This window comes from Leuciscus leuciscus, assembly GCF_965113295.1.
Source record: "Leuciscus leuciscus genome assembly, chromosome: 2".
NCBI classification, from domain to species: Eukaryota; Metazoa; Chordata; class Actinopteri; order Cypriniformes; family Leuciscidae; genus Leuciscus; species Leuciscus leuciscus.
Window position 1 is genome coordinate 1605763 of NC_138726.1, and position 20693 is coordinate 1626455.

A 20693-nucleotide genomic window follows, 5' to 3' on the forward strand; every position below is an offset into this window, starting at 1 on the left:
GCTTTGTTGCCATTAGTACACCACTGTCAAAAAGTACTTAAAAATCACTCTGTGGGAATATTTTTCACCAGGTTTCTAGCTGAAAAGTGTGTGACTGCCCTCGATGTTATAATGTTAACAGATACAGCCTTATTAAGATAGTACAGAACTCTTTGGCTCCAGTCATGTTATTAAAATACTGCACTAAATTGTGAAATACTTATATAATGAACCTTATATACACTGACAAATTCAAGTAGGCTAGTTTACATTTTGAAATTAATAATTTTTTGAATCTGACACCGTTCACACTCAAAACAGGAAATATACCCACGACCAGCAAACACAATTAACACTCCAACCCCCTGTGAAAAAAAGCCAACAATGAAGTAGGACCTGAAGGACATTTCAAGACATTTTGTTTCGAATCGAGACAATGAAGATTGGGAGATTGGGAGTTATTATTTTCCTCTGTAAGGTAGGATTTTATCCAAGACGATTTCCAAAACCTTTGGACGTCTGAGTGATTGTCCTCAATCATGTTCAGAGAATATGTATATATATTTATTTTTATTTCTTGAGAAGCTGATTTTATTTGACATTATAAATGCACTTTCTTTGATATGTTTTATGAAATTTAGAGCTAGAATTAAAAAGCTAAACTTCTTGACATCCACCAAAAAGCAATACCAAAGGTTTAAGACAGAAACATAAAATGCCATCTGCATTGTTGCCGCCAATGTTATTTTTATATTATAAGTCACCTTCATTTTGTAGGGGTTGATTTGATCAAAACAGGCTTCTGCCTTTTTCCTTTTGTTATATGGAGTCAAATGTTTTAAGACCTTTGGGTTTCACTTTATTTTAAGGTGTCATTGTTACAGTGTAATTATATATTTAAGTACTGAGTAATATTAAGCAACTACATGTACTTACTATAGGGTTAGGGTAGGATTAGGGTTTGGTTGAGGGTCAGTTACATGTAATTATACATCATTTACTGTTATTTCTATGGTAAGTACATGTAACATATGTAACAAGGACACTGTAAAATAAAGTGTTACCGACTTTTGTTAACTTTTGTTATGACGTAACCAGTGTGTGATTGTGGTGCTTCATTTACAAATACATAAAATCTCTGCAGTTTCTGCACCAATAATGTGCAACTTTACATTTTACTAATGAAACGCCTATAATTCATTTAAATTACAATGGAAAGTTTTTCTAGACATGACGCTTCATCTGTCAACAAAAGTTTATTTGTGAACTCTCCATGTACACTGTGCCTCGTTTACAAGACAAAATAATCCGCACAAACATATAATCCTCCAACACGATCCGGGTTGTGTCTGACTGACAAAAGAATTCATGTAATTTGAAAGATGTAGTCATTTAATACATTTGGTAACACTTTATAATAATGTTCAGTTGATAGTCATTTATAAGTGGTTAGTTAATGATGAACTAATCATTTACAAAACATTCATAAATGATTAGCAAGTGATATACTAACATTTTATGTTTAGTAAAGTCTATTTATGTAAAGTCATTTACAAGTGATTAGTAAATGATTAACTAATTATTTACGAAACATGACTGCGTTCATAAATGATTAATAAGTGATATGTTAATTATTGTATGTATGTTTTGTATATTCAGTTATAAGTCATTTACAATGGATTAGTCAATGCGTTTCATAAATGTATAATAAATTATGTTATTTTTTATTTTATTTTGTTTGTATGTAGCAATTAGAGGGTGCAGAAAGTGTTGTAAATGCCTTGAATACACGTACAGATAATCTGTAACAGGTCAGTAACAGTGTTCAACACAATTTACACATCATCTATAACAGGTGTTGAACACTGTAGTGTGTAGTGTAGTGTAGTGTAGTGTAGTGTAGTGTGTAGTGTGTAGTGTAGTGTAGTGTAGTGTAGTGTAGTACATGTAGTGTGTAGTGTAGTGTGTAGTGTAGTGTGTAGTGTGTAGTGTAGTGTAGTGTAGTACAGTACATGTAGTGTGTAGTGTAGTGTAGTGTGTAGTGTAGTGTAGTGTAGTGTGTAGTGTAGTGTAGTGTAGTGTGTAGTGTAGTGTAGTGTAGTGTGTAGTGTAGTGTAGTGTAGTGTGTAGTGTAGTGTGTAGTGTAGTGTAGTGTAGTGTGTAGTGTGTAGTGTGTAGTGTAGTGTGTAGTGTGTAGTGTAGTGTAGTGTGTAGTGTGTAGTGTAGTGTAGTGTAGTGTAGTGTAGTGTAGTGTGTAGTGTGTAGTGTAGTGTAGTGTAGTGTGTAGTGTGTAGTGTGTAGTGTAGTGTAGTGTAGTGTAGTGTAGTGTGTAGTGTAGTGTGTAGTGTAGTGTGTAGTGTAGTGTAGTGTGTAGTGTAGTGTAGTGTGTAGTGTAGTGTAGTGTAGTGTAGTGTAGTGTGTAGTGTAGTGTGTAGTGTAGTGTAGTGTAGTGTAGTGTGTAGTGTGTAGTGTGTAGTGTAGTGTGTAGTGTAGTGTAGTGTGTAGTGTAGTGTAGTGTAGTGTAGTGTGTAGTGTAGTGTAGTGTAGTGTGTAGTGTGTAGTGTAGTGTGTAGTGTAGTGTAGTGTAGTGTGTAGTGTAGTGTAGTGTGTAGTGTGTAGTGTAGTGTAGTGTGTAGTGTGTAGTGTAGTGTAGTGTGTAGTGTAGTGTGTACTGCAGTGTAAGTGCTGACTGGTGAGGGTATAGACAGCTGTCTTCTCTGAAACTCATGGAGTCTTTAACCACTGTGCACCTGATGTGAGCAAAACATAAAAAAAAAACATTAAAAAAAAATTAACAATTTATTAAACATTTATAAAATGCATAGTCATGTTTTGTAAATGATTAGTTAATAATTTACTAATCACTTGTAAATGACTTGTAATGGAATTTACAAAACATACATAAAATGTTAGTATCTCACTTGCCAATTATTTATGAATGTTTTGTAAATGATTAGTTCATCATTAATAACCACTTATAAATGACTTGCATCTGAACGTTATTATAAGTGTTAGTGTGTACATCTTGTGGCAAAATAATGGGAAATGATCCACAGTTTAGCCCACATATACTGCTGTTGTGCTGGAAGTGATTAAATAATCCAAATGTAAATTTCAAAATGTGTAAATGTTACAACATTTAATATGTTTCAAATTAGGTCCTTTTGTGTGGATTTGCGGAGGAGTCTTCATGTTCTCCAGGCTTTGAGTCGGAGTTGCTGGTTTTTAAAGTGCACAGAGATGACCTTCACCAAGGAAAAAGACTAGGAAGAGGTAGGCTGTGTTCTCTTTAAATAAAACACTGAGGCAACTGAACTTTTGGAGTTTTTGTTTAAATATTTTTAGTATTAGGCTAAATAATCTCTCTACACAATGCAATCTTTTTAACTGAGGTTTAACTGTGAAATACAGCAATCGGTTTAAAGGGATACTCCACCGTTTTTTCATATTAAACTATGTTATTCCCTTAACTAAGATGAGTTGATACATACCTCTCTCGTCTCAGTGCGTGCACTAAATCGCTCTGTCTTGCGGCGAAACTTTGTTAGCACTTAGCTTAGCCCAGTTCATTCAATATGGGCCAAGCAGAGAAGCTACCAAACACCTCCACGTTTTCCCTATTTAAATACAGTTACTCGCGTAGTGTAACTCGACCTAGGACGGTGACACAAAACAAAACGTTGCGCTTTTCTAAGCGTGTAAAATGGATAACTATATTGTATGGCGGAATACCATAGCAAGTGCTTGTAAGCACTTCGACTTGGCGCAGTAATATCTTCACTAGAGGGAGCGGGGGCCGGTGAGAGGATTTTTCACGAGTGAAGATATTACTGCGCCAAGTCGAAGTGCTTACAAGCACTTGCTATGGTATTCCGCCATACAATATAGTTATCCATTTTACACGCTTAGAAAAGCGCAACGTTTTGTTTTGTGTCACTGTCCTAGGTATGATAAAGTTGGTATCATTACGTTTTAAAAAAGGAAGTATTGACTTGCTAACCCTGATTCTCTGACTAATTGCAAAGTTGTGCTACTGGTATTTTTGACAACACTATTTTAGACCATCATAGAAGAATAGAATAGAATAGTGTGATCTTGTTCCCCACTCCAGGTTTACATACGTGACAAGATGCTTTATTGTGCCAATTGAATCTCTTTTTCTGACAGTCATTTTTAATGCATGCGATGGAAGAACAAGAACAAGAACGCTCTTCCAGTCCTCTGACAAGGGTTTTGATGTGGACACGGATGGGACTGTAACACTGAAGAGACGAGTGACTCTTCATGAAGGCCACAAGGTGTTTTCTGTGGACGCTTGGGACTCCAGTGGCAAGAAGCACACGGTATCTGTCAGAGTTGAGCGTGTCCATCATCATCATGAGGACCATCACATGGACACGGTCATGAACCTCTCCTCTCCACAGGTACAAACAAGTTCCTTCCAGAAACCACTGTCAGTACAGTACAAGCCTGTCCTGTTTGCTTTTGTTTACATTGCTGCTTTGTTTGTTGCCATAGTGATTCATTACTCACACCTGTTCCTCATTAGCCCTTTGTTATCTTATGTATATAAGGGTATGTTTAAACGACAACGATATGTTTAAAATGGATACGTTTTCCCTTCCCCATTCACATGGATCCGCTAAAACGATTAAAAACCCTGTATTCTGCTGCTAGGCCATTATATGGCGATAAAACACTATAGACTGAACAAATAATGCGCATGTGGCATGACGTCATCGTCTTCAGAGATTCGCGTTTTTGTTGTTTACAAGGAGACCGTTTTCAAAAACGTGCACTTTGAAACTTTTTTTCAAAACTTTTGCATTTTCAGGCACCCAAAATACCGTTGTCGTGCAAACGAACGGCAAAAACGCACAAAGGGCCCTATTTTAACGATCTGAAATGCAAGTATCAAGCGCAAAACGCAAGTAACTTTGTGGGCGGGTCTTGGGCGCTGTTGCTATTATACCGGCGAGATAAATGCCTCTTGCGCCCGACGCAAATCTAAAATGGGTTGGTCTGAAGTAGCTTCATTATTCATAGGTGTGGTTTGGGCGTAACGTGAAATAAACCAATCAGAGCGACATCTCACGTTCCCTTTAAGAGCAGGCGCTCTTGTTCTATAGCAGATTCCTATTATAACGGCGGATTTGCCAGACGCGCGCCAGGAGCGGTTCACAGCCGAGGAGACCGACGTTCTCGTCAGGGCCGTAAAAGACAGAGAAATGACGTTGGTGATGGAGAAACACACCCAAATTAGCTTCGGTTAAACAGGCGTATGATCATTTGGGTAAATGTGTAAGCTAGATGCATGCTTTTATAATAAACTATCTATCTATCTATCTATCTATCTATCTATCTATCTATCTATCTATCTATCTATCTATCTATCGTAATAATGTATGATTTGATAAAATGAAAACGGCTGCTTCTGTGTGAGAGAATCAAAGTGTATGCGCGTTGTGCACACGCTACATTGATTATGGCCAAGCATGCGCCCTTAAAATAGCATATGAATAACATGCGCAACGCGCCACTGACTTTAAACTAGTTTTTTTCGGTTAATGGCGGAATTATTTTCTAAACCTGCAAAATAGCATGAGGGAACGTTTGCGCCGGAACACGCCTCCTCTTTGCGCTGAACCGCCCCCGGGAGCGCAAGTGTATTTCTTAGTTAACCGACGTGCGTCTGTGGAGGGAAAAGGCCGCTGTGCGCGGGTGCAAAATAGGAATGATACATGCGTCGCTGTACAAAGTCAATTGCGCTGTGTGCAAGATAGGGCCCAAAGAGTACACCCAGCATTACAGTAAGGCCATGATTGAGAACATAATAGTGGCCATTATTTAATTGAAAATGTTATTGGCCTCTTCTATCTCTTCCTCTTGTTTTGCATCCCTACCCTTCCACCACCATTCATCCTTTCACTCCTCTTCTTCTTTCTGGTTATAGAAAATGGAAAGAAAATGTGCTTGATAAATTATAACAACTTGTAAATCTTAGTTCAAAAGTTAGTTCAAACTAGACCACTTTGGCAAGTTACTTGGGTTTATTAAACACAATTTATCTTTGGCGGTATGGTGCCTTATGGGGGTTCTTGCTCCATAATTAATGACATACAGAGCTTTAGCATTAACCCCCCATAGAACCATCAGCTTGAGTGATATACAGATGATTAAGACACTTTAGTAATGTCTTTAAAGTAAAACAGTTTTAACATGTAGACGTAGCAGTAAATCCCTGGACGTCTATAATGTAGCTTGGCTATGAGGATGACTGTCTCTCGGCGATGTTGTCCGTGACAGCTAGGACTTGAAAGCCTTGGTAATCTGAAACAAAGAGACGACAGCCAGAAGGTGCACAGAAATATGCTTGATGCTTATAGTGGTGAGGGCGGGAGGGTTGCGAGCAGTTTGAGCTTACCGAGCAGTAGTATCACGTATATCCTCCTGGTCTAATAGGAGAACGGTAGTGGTTGGAGCGATTTGACGCTGACCGCGTCAGCTGATCGCAGCCTATGTCTACGTGGCCTGTCTGAACTAACGCTGCGCTCGATTTCACCCAAAAATGAAAGAAAAAATCATTTCAGTTACTCACGCTTATGTCGTTCCAAACCTGTAAGACTTTCGTTCATCATCGAAACAAAAGAGAAGATATTTTAAATGAAATCTGAGAGCTTTCTGTCCCTCCATTGACAGTCCATGCAACTACCACTATATTGCTTCAAAAAGTTCATGAAGAGATTAGTCCACATTTTCTGAAGCGACACAGTTGCTTTATATGATGAACAGGTGTTTCACTAGCCTGTCTGAAATCCTGTGCTGACCAGCTGGCCCCTATCTTTACAAAGATCTTCACCAGATCACTGGCTTCAACTGTCCCACAATCATCCCCATCCCAAATAAATTCCTAAATCACAGGACTAACTGAATGACTACAGACCTGTTGTTTTAACGTCTGCGGTCATGAATTCATTTTAAAGACTGGTGTTGGCCCACCTGAAGTTCATTTTCAATAACTCAACAGACAATTATTCCACGTATACTACGATTTCCACCACACATACACTACCATTCAAAAGTTTGGAATAATTCGTTTTTTTTTTGTTTTTTTTTAGAAGTCTTTTATTTTCACTAAGGCTGTATTTATTTGATCAACATTTTTTGTTTTTAACGCTTCTGTGGATATTTCCATGGTGAGAAATTCATGGTAAAACTGTTTCAGGTTTTTACAATTTATTTTTGGTTAAAAACTCTAAAACTATATATGGTTTAACTTTGTTTAAAATTTCTTCAAAAGAGTTAACTGAGTAATTTTAAAAAAAAAACAACACAATCTAAAAAGTATATAATATGTGCACAGAGCAACAACAAAGAGCTTGTTTTCATTTTAAATGATACCGAACAGGACCACATGGAGAAGCCAAAAAATGCCTAAATCAAACTCCTTGACTGCATAAACGTACAATTACTAAACACAGCAACGTAGACATGACAAATCAAACATTATCCTGAGTGTGTGTGTGTAAACTGAAATGTGTCTGTACAGAAATGCAGCATGCGATCGGTGATCGAGAGCACACATACACAGTTTGTTGTTTGTGCATCAATATAACAGACTCTCACACACTTACTGTACGACTCCTGTACGTCACCAAAACTGCTCTTCAGAAACAATCACAGAATATGACAGAGCTCGTGTGTTTAAGCAAAGCTCACACTGGAATGAATAATACACTAAAAGCACAATGTGAGTCTCTATTCTCTCTGATATCTCTGATGTAATCAGCCTGGCCTTCTTTACATTAGCGCTGTTTTGGACTGATTATTTGAATGAATTTGATGACTGGATCACTGAAAACTTTCACAGAGTTTAACGGTTTAAAATGATCTGATTGCAAACAGAGATGCAGAATCGGGGAAATATCCTCCTACCAGGGTTACAGACACTTGTAGATGCTCAGTGTGATCTAACTGTGTGACGAAAATTACATTAATGGCGTACTTCACGCAAGTTATTTTCGTTAATTGTGTTAAATTATTTTAACGTGTTAAGGGTTTTTAAATTAATCACATGCGTTATCGCTAACAGCACTAATTATATATATATATATATATATATATTATTTTTGTTATCTGTGTCTTTCTGTCTGTGCACTGGAAGCTTCTGTCATGAATACAAACTCCTTGTGTTGTAAGCATACTTGGCAATAAAGTTCATTCTGATTCTAAAGATGCAATTATCCAGATATTTGATGGATTGTGTGCTGTGTTTAACTGTAAACAAAAATGTTTTGTTGCTCATTGTCTTTTACTAACATTTTCAGATGGAATCTCCCGCTGATGATCTGGTTCTGATGTTTCCAAAGTCTTCAACGGGTCTGAAGAGAGCAAAGAGAGGTTGGGTTATTCCTCCATTCTCTATACTTGAGAATAGCAGTGGTCCTTTCCCACAGAAACTGCACCAGGTGAGAGAAAGTCATGAAGGGAATGTTAAAATTAGATGGACGAGAAAAAGATTTGTCTGTCATTGACAACTTTTGTTATTGTCTCTTATTAACATGTTCTGTTATTGTATTTTATTGCTTTCTGTATTTAGATAAAGTCAGACTTTGATAAGGAAGCTACGATGCAATTCAGGATCACAGGTGAAGGAGCGGATCTGGAGCCTAAGGGGACTTTTTTTATAGAAAGATTATCAGGGAATCTGTTTGTGACTCGGCCACTCGACAGAGGAAAAAAAGCTTCATACAGAGTACGTTTTAGTGCATTTCAGCATTGGATTATCTGCTCGTTCTTAGTTCTTTGAAAGCTAAGATAAAAAAGTATAAAGAAAAAAGGCCTTGTGAAATAGCTTGACACACAGTTTACTTTTCATGTTTGAAGATACTGTACATTTATTGTAATTAACATTTAAGTCATAACTACACTTGCATATTGACGTATCAAAGCTAACAGACATGAAAAAACAAAAACAAACTACTAATCTAATTTATTTGTGTTTAGGTGCAGTGTGTAGATTTTAGCGGCATCTAGCAGTTCGGTTGTGAATTGCAACCAATGCCCGTTTAAGTTTTCTACTGTAGAAATATGGTGACGCAAAATGGTGACTTAACGTGTAAGGGGTCCCGCAGTGTATGTAGATAGAAATGGCTCATTCTAAGGTGATAAAAACATAACGGTTAATTTTGTAAGGTCTTTATAGAACACTCAAAACATAGTTATTTATGTATATTATAATGCATTTTTGTCAACAGATCCTCATAAATATTACACAATGCACCTTTAACATGCCTGTATCTCTTCTCCTGTCTTTAGCTTGTAGTTCATTCTACTGGAGTTGATGTGAATATTGTAGAAGCGCCAATGGAAATTATTGTAAATGTGATGGACCAAAATGATAATAAGCCTGTTTTTACTCAAAATCCATTCAATGGAAGTGTTACTGAAGCTGCTGGTATAGGTAGGTGTATGATGCAGTTTCTCAATGAAATGTTTAGCAGTTTTTTCCCCAAATGCCTCTTCAGTTTCACCGAATCAGTCTTTCTTCTTCTCTCACTGAAGGTCATGAGTTTATGACAGTCACAGCCACTGATGCAGATGATATAGAGCTTACTGACAATGGTGTTATCAGTTACTCAATCGTCAAGCAAGATCCAGAATTGCCAAAACCAAACCTGTTTATAGTCAACCCTGTTACTGGAGGAATTCGTGTGAATGCTTTAGGCTTGGAGAGAGAGGTGAGAAATGATGAATGGATCTCACATTGGTGAATGATTTAATGTAAACAAACTCACTTGAAAACATCTTTCTTTTCAGAAATGGTCCAGATATACTGTGTTAATTACGGCTACTGACGGGGCTGGAGAAGGTCATTCGACCACTGGCACAGCTGTTATTACTGTGACTGACAGCAATGATAACGCACCTCAGTTTGAGCAAACCACGGTAATGTATATTAAAGGAATAGTTGACTTTGAAATTAAATTTTGGTATGTTTTAGCTTACCTCAAGGGCATCCAAGATGTAGGTGTCTTTTTTTCCGCAGTAGTTTCATGAATACATCCAGAAAGCTATAATAAGCATTTTATAAACAAATTCTTTAATTTTAACTTTATTAATACTTATGTACACCATACATCTCTATTTTTTAGCACACTGTATCTGTCCCAGAGAATAAAGTAGGGGCTGAAGTGGCCAGACTTACAGTTACTGATGGAGATGAACCTGGATCTCCTGCCTGGTCAACCAAATATACGATTATTGGCGGTGACAAGAGTGGGTTTTTCAATGTCAGTACTGGACCCAGCCAGCTAGAGGGCGTCATCACCACTGTAAAGGTACTGTGTGTTGCTCATGTGTTTCTAAAGGCAATCCGTGATCATGTTCCTTTAGTAAAATACATTTTCTTTTCCATTCAGCCCCTGGACTTTGAGAAGAACAAGCAATTCATTCTGACTATGATTGTTGAGAACGATGATCCATTTGTCGGTTCTTTGGCCACTTCCACTTCCACAGTCACTGTGAATGTAGAAGATGTGAATGAGCCTCCGGTGTTTAATCCAAAGGAGAAGGTTATCTTCAAACCTGAAGATTCACCAGTTGATAGTGAATTAGTTACTTATAAAGCCACTGATCCAGACACTGGAAAATCACAGAAGATAACGTAAGATTTCATTATTCCATTTGAAAATTCTGACTGATTTCTTTACAGATTTCTTGATCTTAAACCGAATGTTATTATATATTTATATAATTACATTTTAATTATTTAATTATTTATATTTTAATTATTTAATTATTATAATTATTATAATTTTTTGCCTCACTAGGCAGATGTCAAATCTCTCATACGCAGAATTCAAATCATAGCATGCCTGTATATCCTTTGAACTTCAAATGTTATTAAACCACCAGGCAAGACTTAAGTTGTTCTTGCTGAACATTTCTAGTTTTAACCTGTATGTTTGGTTCCTTCCAGGTATAACATTGGCAGTGATCCTGCCGGCTGGCTGAGTGTTACTCCAGACACTGGAGTTATTAAAGTCAAGAGCCTTATGGATAGAGAATCTCCCTTTGTCAAAGATGGCAAATACAGAGCTATCATTTTGGCCGTGGATGATGATGGTAATTTGTAGCCTGGCAAGCCAGACGTACATCAAGATGTTAGGTCTGGAAACTCACCATAGACACGGCTCAATCCGATGGGCGGGATAAACGGCTGTCTTTCAAATTCCCTCTGCACGCAATAGGACAGCGCTTCAACCAACCAGAGCGTTTTCCCAACAGCGGAGCTAACGTTAATTGATAGATTAAACTTTTGCCATATCTGGCCGGAAAAACGACGAACACATCTTCCTTTTTTTAAGAATGACTTAAGTGCCGTTCTTTGCTCTTTTCTGAAAGAAAAACTTAACTCCAAGTCCTCCAGAGTCGCGGCCTAAGCCGATTCGAAAGACTGTTCTCCAGCAGCCGTCATTCTTTGTTTTCAAGTCGCAGCCAGGGAACCGTCGCAACTCTGTCGTCATATGTTAAGCCCGCCCCGCCTACTCTATAAGCGACGTGATTGGCCTGACCCAATTTAGGTTTTTGCAGCTCGAAAGTCTATGGAGAGTTGCTAGATTACCCTGGCTGCAAAATACATTTTGCTGCCGCTAGGGTGCGTCTAGATTTCTAGGCTAGGTAATTTGTGTTTCCTTTTTTAAGAGGAGAATTCTTGCTGGCCTTTTTCTGATGTCTGTGCTTGTGTGCAGGTGAAGCTCCAGCAACTGGCACAGGAACCCTGGTAATTGAATTGGAGGATTCAAGCAATACATTCTGTCTGAAATGATTAATCTATCAATAATTGTCCCCCTGTGGTGAAAATCCAGCTTTTAATGTTGTTTATGTGTCTATGTGGTGTTTTTAATATGCTTTAAGACAAACCATGTGTGTAAATAAATAAGTCAACACCATTGCTGAGTATTTTCTCCTTAAAACTGCAGTGAACCAAAGACAGTCTCAAACACACGCTTTGAAATCGCCGGTGTTTCTGACATCACAAACTACCATGAACCAATCAGATCAACATGCGGGCAGGCTTTAGCATATCAGTACAATGACGTGAAGCAGGGCAGTCTCAAGAGAAGCCAGGTTACACTGACATATTTTTCTGTTGATATGAAAAATCAGGTACTTTAAGCAATATAGCAGGTGAATTATATATAGGATGTATATTACGATGATATGATGAACTATATGCCTTTGTTCAAAGCGTTTGTAAGGATGCTGATTTTTAAAAGACAGCTGTCTGACTCTGAGATGGTGAACGGTAACATGGTTTGTGTAACATTAGCAACACATTATTAGCTTTTTGATAGCATAGAGTAAAGCAAAATTTTAATCATATTATACTATAATATATAGCGTATATACGAATCCTCATATACTATATGTAGCAAGGGTGTTGATTTACATTCAAGCTATTTTAAAGCATGAAAAAAAAAACACAGAAAAAAAACGTTTACATATGTCCTTTTGGTGATCAAAGATGAATTTTAAGGGATACTATTATTGACTACAGGAGGACTTTAATTCCATTAATGGTATTAGATGATTAGTTAATTGCATTTGATAGATTATGTTTTCAATCAAACATTTGCAATGGGTTTGTAAAAGCTGTTCCCTTTCAAGGGAACTCCCGTTGCGTCGAAAACTGACGCTATGGGAACGCTTTGCGTGATGACGTCTTGAAGCACATGTAAAATCAGTCCAATGGTGTGGCGGAACGTCAGAGGCGGGTGACGTCACGTACCAGGAAGCTATAAAAGCCGGCCCGAAACAGAAAACGAAAGCTTTCTGAGTCTTCAGTTGCGCTCTGTGTTGAATCTGTCCTTGTTATTTGGTGTTGTCTGTCTATATTATATATATATATTCAGTATGGCGAGCAAGCAGCAGTTTAGAGTGTGTGTCCATCCCTGCCCGCGTTATTTAACGGGAGGTGATACTCACACTCTTTGTGTTGTTTGTTTGGGTGAGGAGCATGCCCAGTCAGCACTCGAGGGTGGTGACTGTGTGCATTGCGACGAGCTTCCATTGCGCACGCTCCGATCCGGCTTGGCTCGGTTCAATCCCGATCGCGTTCCCCAGGGCTCGGGTCCCGCCGCTGCCGAGGCACGGCGGCAATCACAGACCTGGGGTTCGCAAATGGATCTATCAGTGGATGTTGAGACGGGCTCTGCCTTATCTCAACATCCTTCTGATAGATCCAGTGCCTCTCATCAGGGTGTGGAAGCACGCGCTGCGGTTTCTTCCCCCCCGATGGAGGCACCAATACTGCAATTGTCCAGCTCTGAGGAGTTGGACGTTGTTAGTATTGAAGCTGAGTCTGAGGATTCGCCACCTCAGTCTCACGCTTTTGAGGAATTGCTCGATGTTGTCACGAGAGCAGTTCACAGATTATCTATTGAGTGGCCAGAGGATAGGCAGGACGTTCGTTCGAAAAGTAAGCTCGACGAACGCTTCCTGCCATCTCGTACACAGCCTCAGCGAAGAAGCCTTCCGTTTTTCCCCGATCTCCACACCGAGGTGTCGAAATCGTGGGGAAAACCGGTTTCATACAGAGTGTATGCACCACAAACATCCCACTATTCTTCCATTCACAAATATAAAGAATATGGTTATGGGGAGATGCCGAAGGTGGAGGAGACGCTTGCGAGCTATCTCTCTCCAGCAACGGCATCTTCCCTGAAAGCTCCTTCACTTCCCTCTAAGCCAGTAAAATTCACATCATCTCTGGTTCATAAATCGTATGCAGCCGCTGGTCAAGCTGCAGCGTGTCTGCATACGATGTCTATTATGCAAGCCTATCAGGCAGAATTATTGGGGGATTTAGAGGAGGGCGGGGGAATTGGTCCTGACACAGTGGCTGAACTACGCAGAGCCACAGATCTGTCTCTCAGGGCCACCAAGGAGACCGCTAAATCAATCGGGCGGTCTATGGCAGCCCTGGTGGCCACTGAGAGGCATCTGTGGCTCAATTTGAGCGATATAAAAGAGAAAGAAAAGCACGTTCTCTTAGATGCTCCGGTTTCCACTGTTGGTTTATTTGGTGATGCAGTAAACAGTGCGGTAGCTAAATCTCAGGAAGCTGCTAAACAGGCAGCTGCATTACAAAAACTTCTCCCCCGCCGTTCTTTCATTGAGGCTGCTGAGCGGGAGCAGCCTCACTCCTCTAAAAAGAGCGCTGAACATCGTGCCACTCAAAAACAGAGTGTGTCCTCTCGTGCTCCCCCACAAAAATCTCGGGGACACGGAGGGCGCTCTCAAACCCAGCAGTCTTCGAGGGGTAAAACGGATCTGCGGACCGTTATTACCGCCAAGAAGGCTGCTGGGAAAAAGTCCTGATGTCTGAGGGCTCAGGACAAATGAGGGTAGTCCCCCCGAAGCAGAGCGGTTAACACCTCTTTTTACGGTGCCCGTCTCTCTTCGGTGCCCTCAGGGGACCGTTCTGCCAACCCTGCCACCTCTGGTGTTACAGGGCGCAGCGGTCTCCGGCGAGCACATATCTCAAGGTCCACCCGGAAACGTAGTGGCCTCGGGATGCCCGCCCCCTCTGAGGAGGGTGCTGGAGCAGTCTGTTTGGTCGTTCCCTGCCGGTGCGCCGTTACAGGGCGACGAACCGACTACTCAACAGCAACAAAATCCAGAAACCAGTCTCGAGAGACTGGTACCTCTAGTAGAATCTTTGACAGCGTGGAAGCTACTGTCAAATGTTTCTCGTTGGGTCCTGCAGACCGTGGAAAAAGGGTATTAGATACAATTCTATTAACGCCCACCGCGGTTTATGGGGGTCCTGCCCACAGTGGTGGGCCCCGAGCAGGTTCAGGTTATGGAACAGGAAGTAAACACTCTGTTAGAGAAAGGGGCCATAGAATATGTACCCCCCTCCAACAGGGAAACCGGGTTTTACAACCGGTACTTCATAGTTCCAAAAAAGGATGGGGGATTGCGTCCCATTTTAGATCTTCGAGTTCTGTACGAGTACATGCAGCTCAAGTTCAAAATGTTAACCTTGAGACAAATCGTGCCACAGATCAGGTCCGAGGACTGGTTTGTCACGATAGACCTCAAGGACGCATTTCCATCCGTCCGTGTCATTGGAAGTTCCTGAGGTTTGCTTTCGGGGGCAAAGCATACCAATATCGAGTTCTTCCATTCGGCCTGGCTTTATCACCCCGCACTTTCACCAAATGTGTGGATGCAGCTCTGGCGCCTCTGCGCCTCCGGGGTATTCGCATCACGAACTACATCGACGATTGGTTGATTTTAGCTCAGTCGCATTAGATGGCGGTTCAACATCGAGATGTTGTTCTCGCCCATATGAAAGAGTTGGGGTTACGGCTGAACGCCAAGAAGAGTGTGCTTTCTCCATTTTAGAGGACCACTTTTTTAGGCGTGGTTTGGGATTCAGTGTCGATGCAGGCGCGCCTGTCATCGCCACGCTTCGATTCCATCCTGGCAGCTGTGAGAAGTGTAAAGGTAGGCCAGCTACTCACTGTCAAACAGTTCCAGAGACTGTTGGGTCTCATGGCAGCAGCTTCCAACGGGATACCTTTTGGACTGCTGCACATGAGGCCCCTGCAGTGGTGGCTCAGGACCAGAGGGTTTTTCCCCGAGGGGCAACCCATTTCGCACAATCAAGGTCACGCGGTGATGCCTACGTGCCTTGGTTATGTGGAAGAAACCTTGGTTCCTGTCCCAGGGCCCAGTGCTGGGAGCTCCTTGTCGTCGCAAACTGCTAACGACGGATGCTTCCCTCACGGGTTGGGGTGCGATCCTGAGGGTCGCTCATCTCAAGGTCTGTGGGAAGACCATCATCGTTCCTGGCATTCTATAGCCTAGAGATGTTAGCTGTCTTCCGGGCTCTGAGGAGCTTTATCACAGGTCTCAGGGGACACCATGTGTAGTACATACGGAAGACACGTCGGTAGTCGCCTATATCAAGGGGGTTTGCGCTGGCATGCCATATCCTCTTGTGGTCCCAGGGGAAGTTGCTGTCACTCAAGGCAGCCTACATCCCCGGGGTCCAGAATATAGGAGCAGACACTCTGTCGAGACAGGGGCCGAGGCCCGGGGAATGGTGGCTCCACCCCCGAGGTGGTGGAGCTGATATGGAAATTATAAGTGGATCTGTTTGCGTCTCGAGAGACGTCTCACTGTCCACTTTGGTTCTCCTTCACGCATCCAGCTCCTCTGGGACTGGATGCTATGGTACAGACGTGGCCGAGGCTACGTCTGTACGCCTTTCCCCCAGTTGCTCTGCTCCCGGGAGTTCTGGAAAGAGTTCGCAGGGACCGGGTCCATCTACTTCTTATAGCCCCGCGCTGGCCGGGCAGAGTATGGTTTCCCGATATTGTGTCCCTCCTCGACGGGCATCCTCTGGAGTTACCCGTCAGGAGGGACCTTCTGTCCCAGGCAGAGGGCTCGATATTTCACCCTCGGCCAGAACTGTGGAACCTGTGGGCTTGGCCTCTGAGGGGGCCCAGCTCATAGAGTCAGGTCTCTCAACCGAGGTTGTTGAGACCATTCTACAGTCCAGAGCTCCCTCCACGAGGAAACTTTATGCCCTGAAGTGGAGAGTATTCACTTCTTGGTGTAGTGACCGTCGGTTGGACCCAGTCCACTGCCCAATTGGTACAGTGCTGGAGTTCCTGCAGGAACGGTTCACTGCAGGTCTGACCCCGTCCACTTTAAAGGTCTATGTGGCGGCCATAGGTGCTTACCACAGTCCTTTGGGTGGAATGTCTGTGGGGAAAGACCCCTTGGTATCTCGTTTCCTTCGTGGCGCTTGGAGGTCCTCCTCCCTTTCGAAATCGGACCAGGAGGCGAATAATTTGCTTTGCCCTGTTCGGGCGTTAGACGCGTATGTCCACAGAGCTGCCCTGTGGCGTAAAAGTGACTTTTGCTCCCCTAACAAGGGAGGTCCAGTGTCTAAGCAAATGATGAGCAAGTGGGTGGTTGAGACTATCTCACTGGCTTATGAGGCGGCTGGACAGCCTTCTCCTTTGGCTGTCCGGTCGCTCTCTACTAGGAGTATGGCGGCCTCTAAGGCCCTTATATCAGGAGTATCGTTACAGGACGTCTGTGATGCGGCAGGCTGGTCCTCACCGCACACCTTCGTCAGGTTCTACTCTCTGGATTTAGACTCTACTCCAGGGTCTCATGTTTTGTCTTCTTAGTGCTGCTCACATGATTACACACAGGACAGACATTTGTAGCTATGGAGGCGTTGGTATAGACGTTCCCATAGCGTCAGTTTTCGACGCAACGGGAGTTCCCTTGAAAGGGAACGCCTCGGTTACGACTGTAACCTCGGTTCCCTGAAGAGGGAACGAGCGTTGCGTCGCCTTGCCATATCTCCTTCATGCCTGTCAGCGCGACTTCAGACTTTACGAAGCTTTCGTTTTCTGTTTCGGGCCGGCTTTTATAGCTTCCTGGTACGTGACGTCACCCGCCTCTGACGTTCCGCCACACCATTGGACTGATTTTACATGTGCTTCAAGACGTCATCACGCAAAGCGTTCCCATAGCGTCAGTTTTCGACGCAACGCTCGTTCCCTCTTCAGGGAACCGAGGTTACAGTCGTCACCGAGGCGTTTTCATGCATGTTTGGCCTGAAGTTTTGTTGCATTTACAGGGTTTTGACCAGCAGGCCCAGCATGTGGTTTCAAACCCTTCGAAACAGTGAATCATTTTGCGACTGATTTGTGTCTATTGATTCGAAGATTTGAAATACTGTGTTAACACACGTCACTGCTATTCCTTCTAGGGATGGGACGGTATGAACATTTCATATCACGATTATAGTGACCAAAATTATCGTGATTATCAATATTATCACGGTTTTGTTAAAACGAGATGAAAGTGTTCAAAAAGAACTGATGCTCACACTAAAAACAGTTTAATATTTGAAAATCAACAAACAACAAATAAAACAAGCAGCTCTATGCACTTTTTCAAGCAAGATTATATTCTGTGGCATCTCCTTCCTTATAATGACCGTCGTCAATAGCAACGCATCATAACAGTGCACATCCATGTATCGCAACAACGGACGCGCACGCGCTCTCTCGTTTCATTCAAATACAACTTTCTTGGGCGATTGTTTTGTACGCTGTACAAAATGGATTTATAAACAGGTAAGATTTAAAACATTAATCTCAATTCAATATGTCCCCGTAATTGTGTGGTAAAAAAAAAAAAAAATCGGTGTAATAAGTGTACAATGATAGTCTTGTTTGAACTTGTTCACTCGTCTTTGGCTCAAAGCCACTTGCTGCGAACTTTTATTCGCGGAAGCTTCACGTTTATTTCAAGTGAGTGAGATAAAATATTTCAACTCAAAACAACATTTTGTGCCCAATTATTTCCCAGACGTAGTTTTTGGTAAGTTAACTTGCCTTGCGTTCGCTATAAACAGTGGGCGATGGTCACACAAGAGGACTCGGCAGATTTGAAGTGTTTCCCCCATATTGTAGTGACCATCCTCGATTAAGTTTCACTCAAGACTTTTGTAAAAGCCAAAATATGTCCACACCTCAGATTTGGTCCTCTTAAAAGGCTGAACAATCTCCCGAGCACGGCCACTGCCTTTCGCCATTCCTTCTCGAATAAAAAACAACAACATTGTGCGCTGCGCCTGCGTCAGACTGATGCTGACTGGACAGGGTTTACAGTGAGTTATTAAAATCGCGATAATCAAACACGGTTTTAATGATAATTAAATTTTGAACGATAATACTAACCGTCAGTACATTTTATCGTGGTTTATAGTGAAACCGGTAATCGTCCCATCCCTAATTCCTTCTTTGACTTATTATAGGGTACTTCCTTCAGGTAAAACTACATTTTGCCCTCTAGGGGTTAGGATGAAAAGCATAACAGTTGGCTAAACTGTTACAAGCTTAAACAATGTTTGATCCCGTCTATCTCAGCGAACCGAGATTATGTTAGTAACCAAAAAGTTCCCTTTCGATTACTGTTCACTCACATTGCGTCGACATTTGATGCTATGGGAAACTCGGGTCATAAAACAGAGCTATATCTTTAAGCGCATGCAATTACTATTGTACTGTTTATTAATGTATCTATTTAGCACTCATAGGGCATCCTTTCCTCGTTTTTATCTCAAATCAAATCAAATCAAATCAAATCAAATCAAATCAAAGTTTATTGATAAAGCATCTTAAAAAACAAAGTGTGTACCAAAGTGCTGTACAATTTCAAACGGATTAGATAAAACACAGTAAGATACAAGGAAAAAAATAATACAATATAAAAATTTTTACAAAAATAATAATAATACTAATATAATCATCAAATCAAAGCCTAACAGTCCTTACAAAGTAGCAAAGGCCTCATCAAACAAATATGTCTTAAGATGATTTTTAAACATGTTTACAGAGGTAGAGGATCTGTACTGTCCTACAAAGGCAAAACGCCGTAACATCATGTTTGGTCAAAAATGAGTTAGTGTCATTTTTGTGGTATTTGAGAATCATGTGAATAAATATTGTGAGTCAATTTGATTGTTTTAATGAGAAAATAAAGAGCTATGACAACCGTAACTTCCAAAACCATACGAGAAACCACAGCAGAACGCCGTAACAGTTGTTACGGCTCTTTGCCTTTGTTCCAGCACGCTGAAGCTTAGTTAAGGTGTTCTGACTTTGTTTAGCCAGGCATCAAGAGAGATGTTACGGTGCCGCTGTGATGTTACTGTACTCTGGCTTTGTCATACTGTCAAAGTTTGCAGCTCTTTAATTGTCACCAAACCACGTAACATACACACGACACATCTTTGGCCAGACAAACTGCTCCAAGTATGCAATCAGAAACAAAGCAAGGTGAACAAGCCATACTTAGATGGTATGCAAGCTAATAGGTTGTCATAAATGTTGTTATTTTCGTTCAGGGCGATGGTTCAGATCTATCAATGTCAGTGACAGCCCGGAGCTAGCTAAATTGAATCTGTGTCACGTAAAGGCCTATTTATACTTCTGCGTCGAACTTACGCCGTAGCATCGTCGTAGGCTGTGTTTAGTGCGCGTACCCTGACGCGCACCTCTCCAAAAATGAAACAACGCGCCAATTCTACGCAGACGCAAGCGCTGTGATTGGTCTGCTAGAACCCCTCCCTCGGGTTTCACATGGTCCCTCTGCATGAGTACATTTACATTTACATTTATTCATTTAGCAGACGCTTTTATCCAAAGCGACTTACAAATGAGAACAATAGAAACAGTTAAACTAACAGTAGGACAACAATATGCAAGTGCTGTGACCCCTCTCAGTTTAATCCAACGCAGTTTTTTATATTTTTTTTTATAGAACAGAATAGAATAGAGTAGTAGAGAAAGTGTTAGTATTACTAGATCAAGTGCTGTCGAAAAAGAAGCGTCTTCAGCCGTTTCTTGAAAGTGGCTACGGACTCAGCAGCGCTGGTTGAGTTAGGCAGATCATTCCACCAGCAGGGAACAGTCATGGTAAAGGTCCCAGAAAGAGATTTTGTGCCTCTTTGAGATGGCACCACAAGACGTCGTTCACTTGCAGAGCGCAAGTTCCTGGATGGCACGTAAGTCTGAAGTAGTGAGTTAAAGTAAAAGGGAGCAGAACCAGTGGTTGTTCTGTAGGCAAACGTCAGTGACTTGAATTTGATGCGAGCGGCAACTGGC

General features: G+C 41.5%; 1 protein-coding gene across 1 annotated transcript; it reads left to right on the forward strand.

The window, feature by feature from the left end:
* The first annotated feature begins 400 nt into the window (after positions 1 to 400).
* On the forward strand, positions 401 to 11824 carry LOC309492125 (cadherin-1-like). The gene is made up of 12 exons (XM_082160970.1): positions 401 to 457; positions 3138 to 3252; positions 4147 to 4403; positions 8307 to 8447; positions 8579 to 8734; positions 9298 to 9442; positions 9544 to 9719; positions 9799 to 9927; positions 10134 to 10319; positions 10401 to 10645; positions 10961 to 11106; positions 11733 to 11824. The coding sequence occupies exons 1-12, from the start codon at positions 416 to 418 to the stop codon at positions 11807 to 11809; spliced, it is 1815 nt and encodes a 604-aa protein (XP_082017096.1). The 5' UTR covers positions 401 to 415; the 3' UTR covers positions 11810 to 11824.
* The last annotated feature ends 8869 nt before the right edge of the window (positions 11825 to 20693 follow it).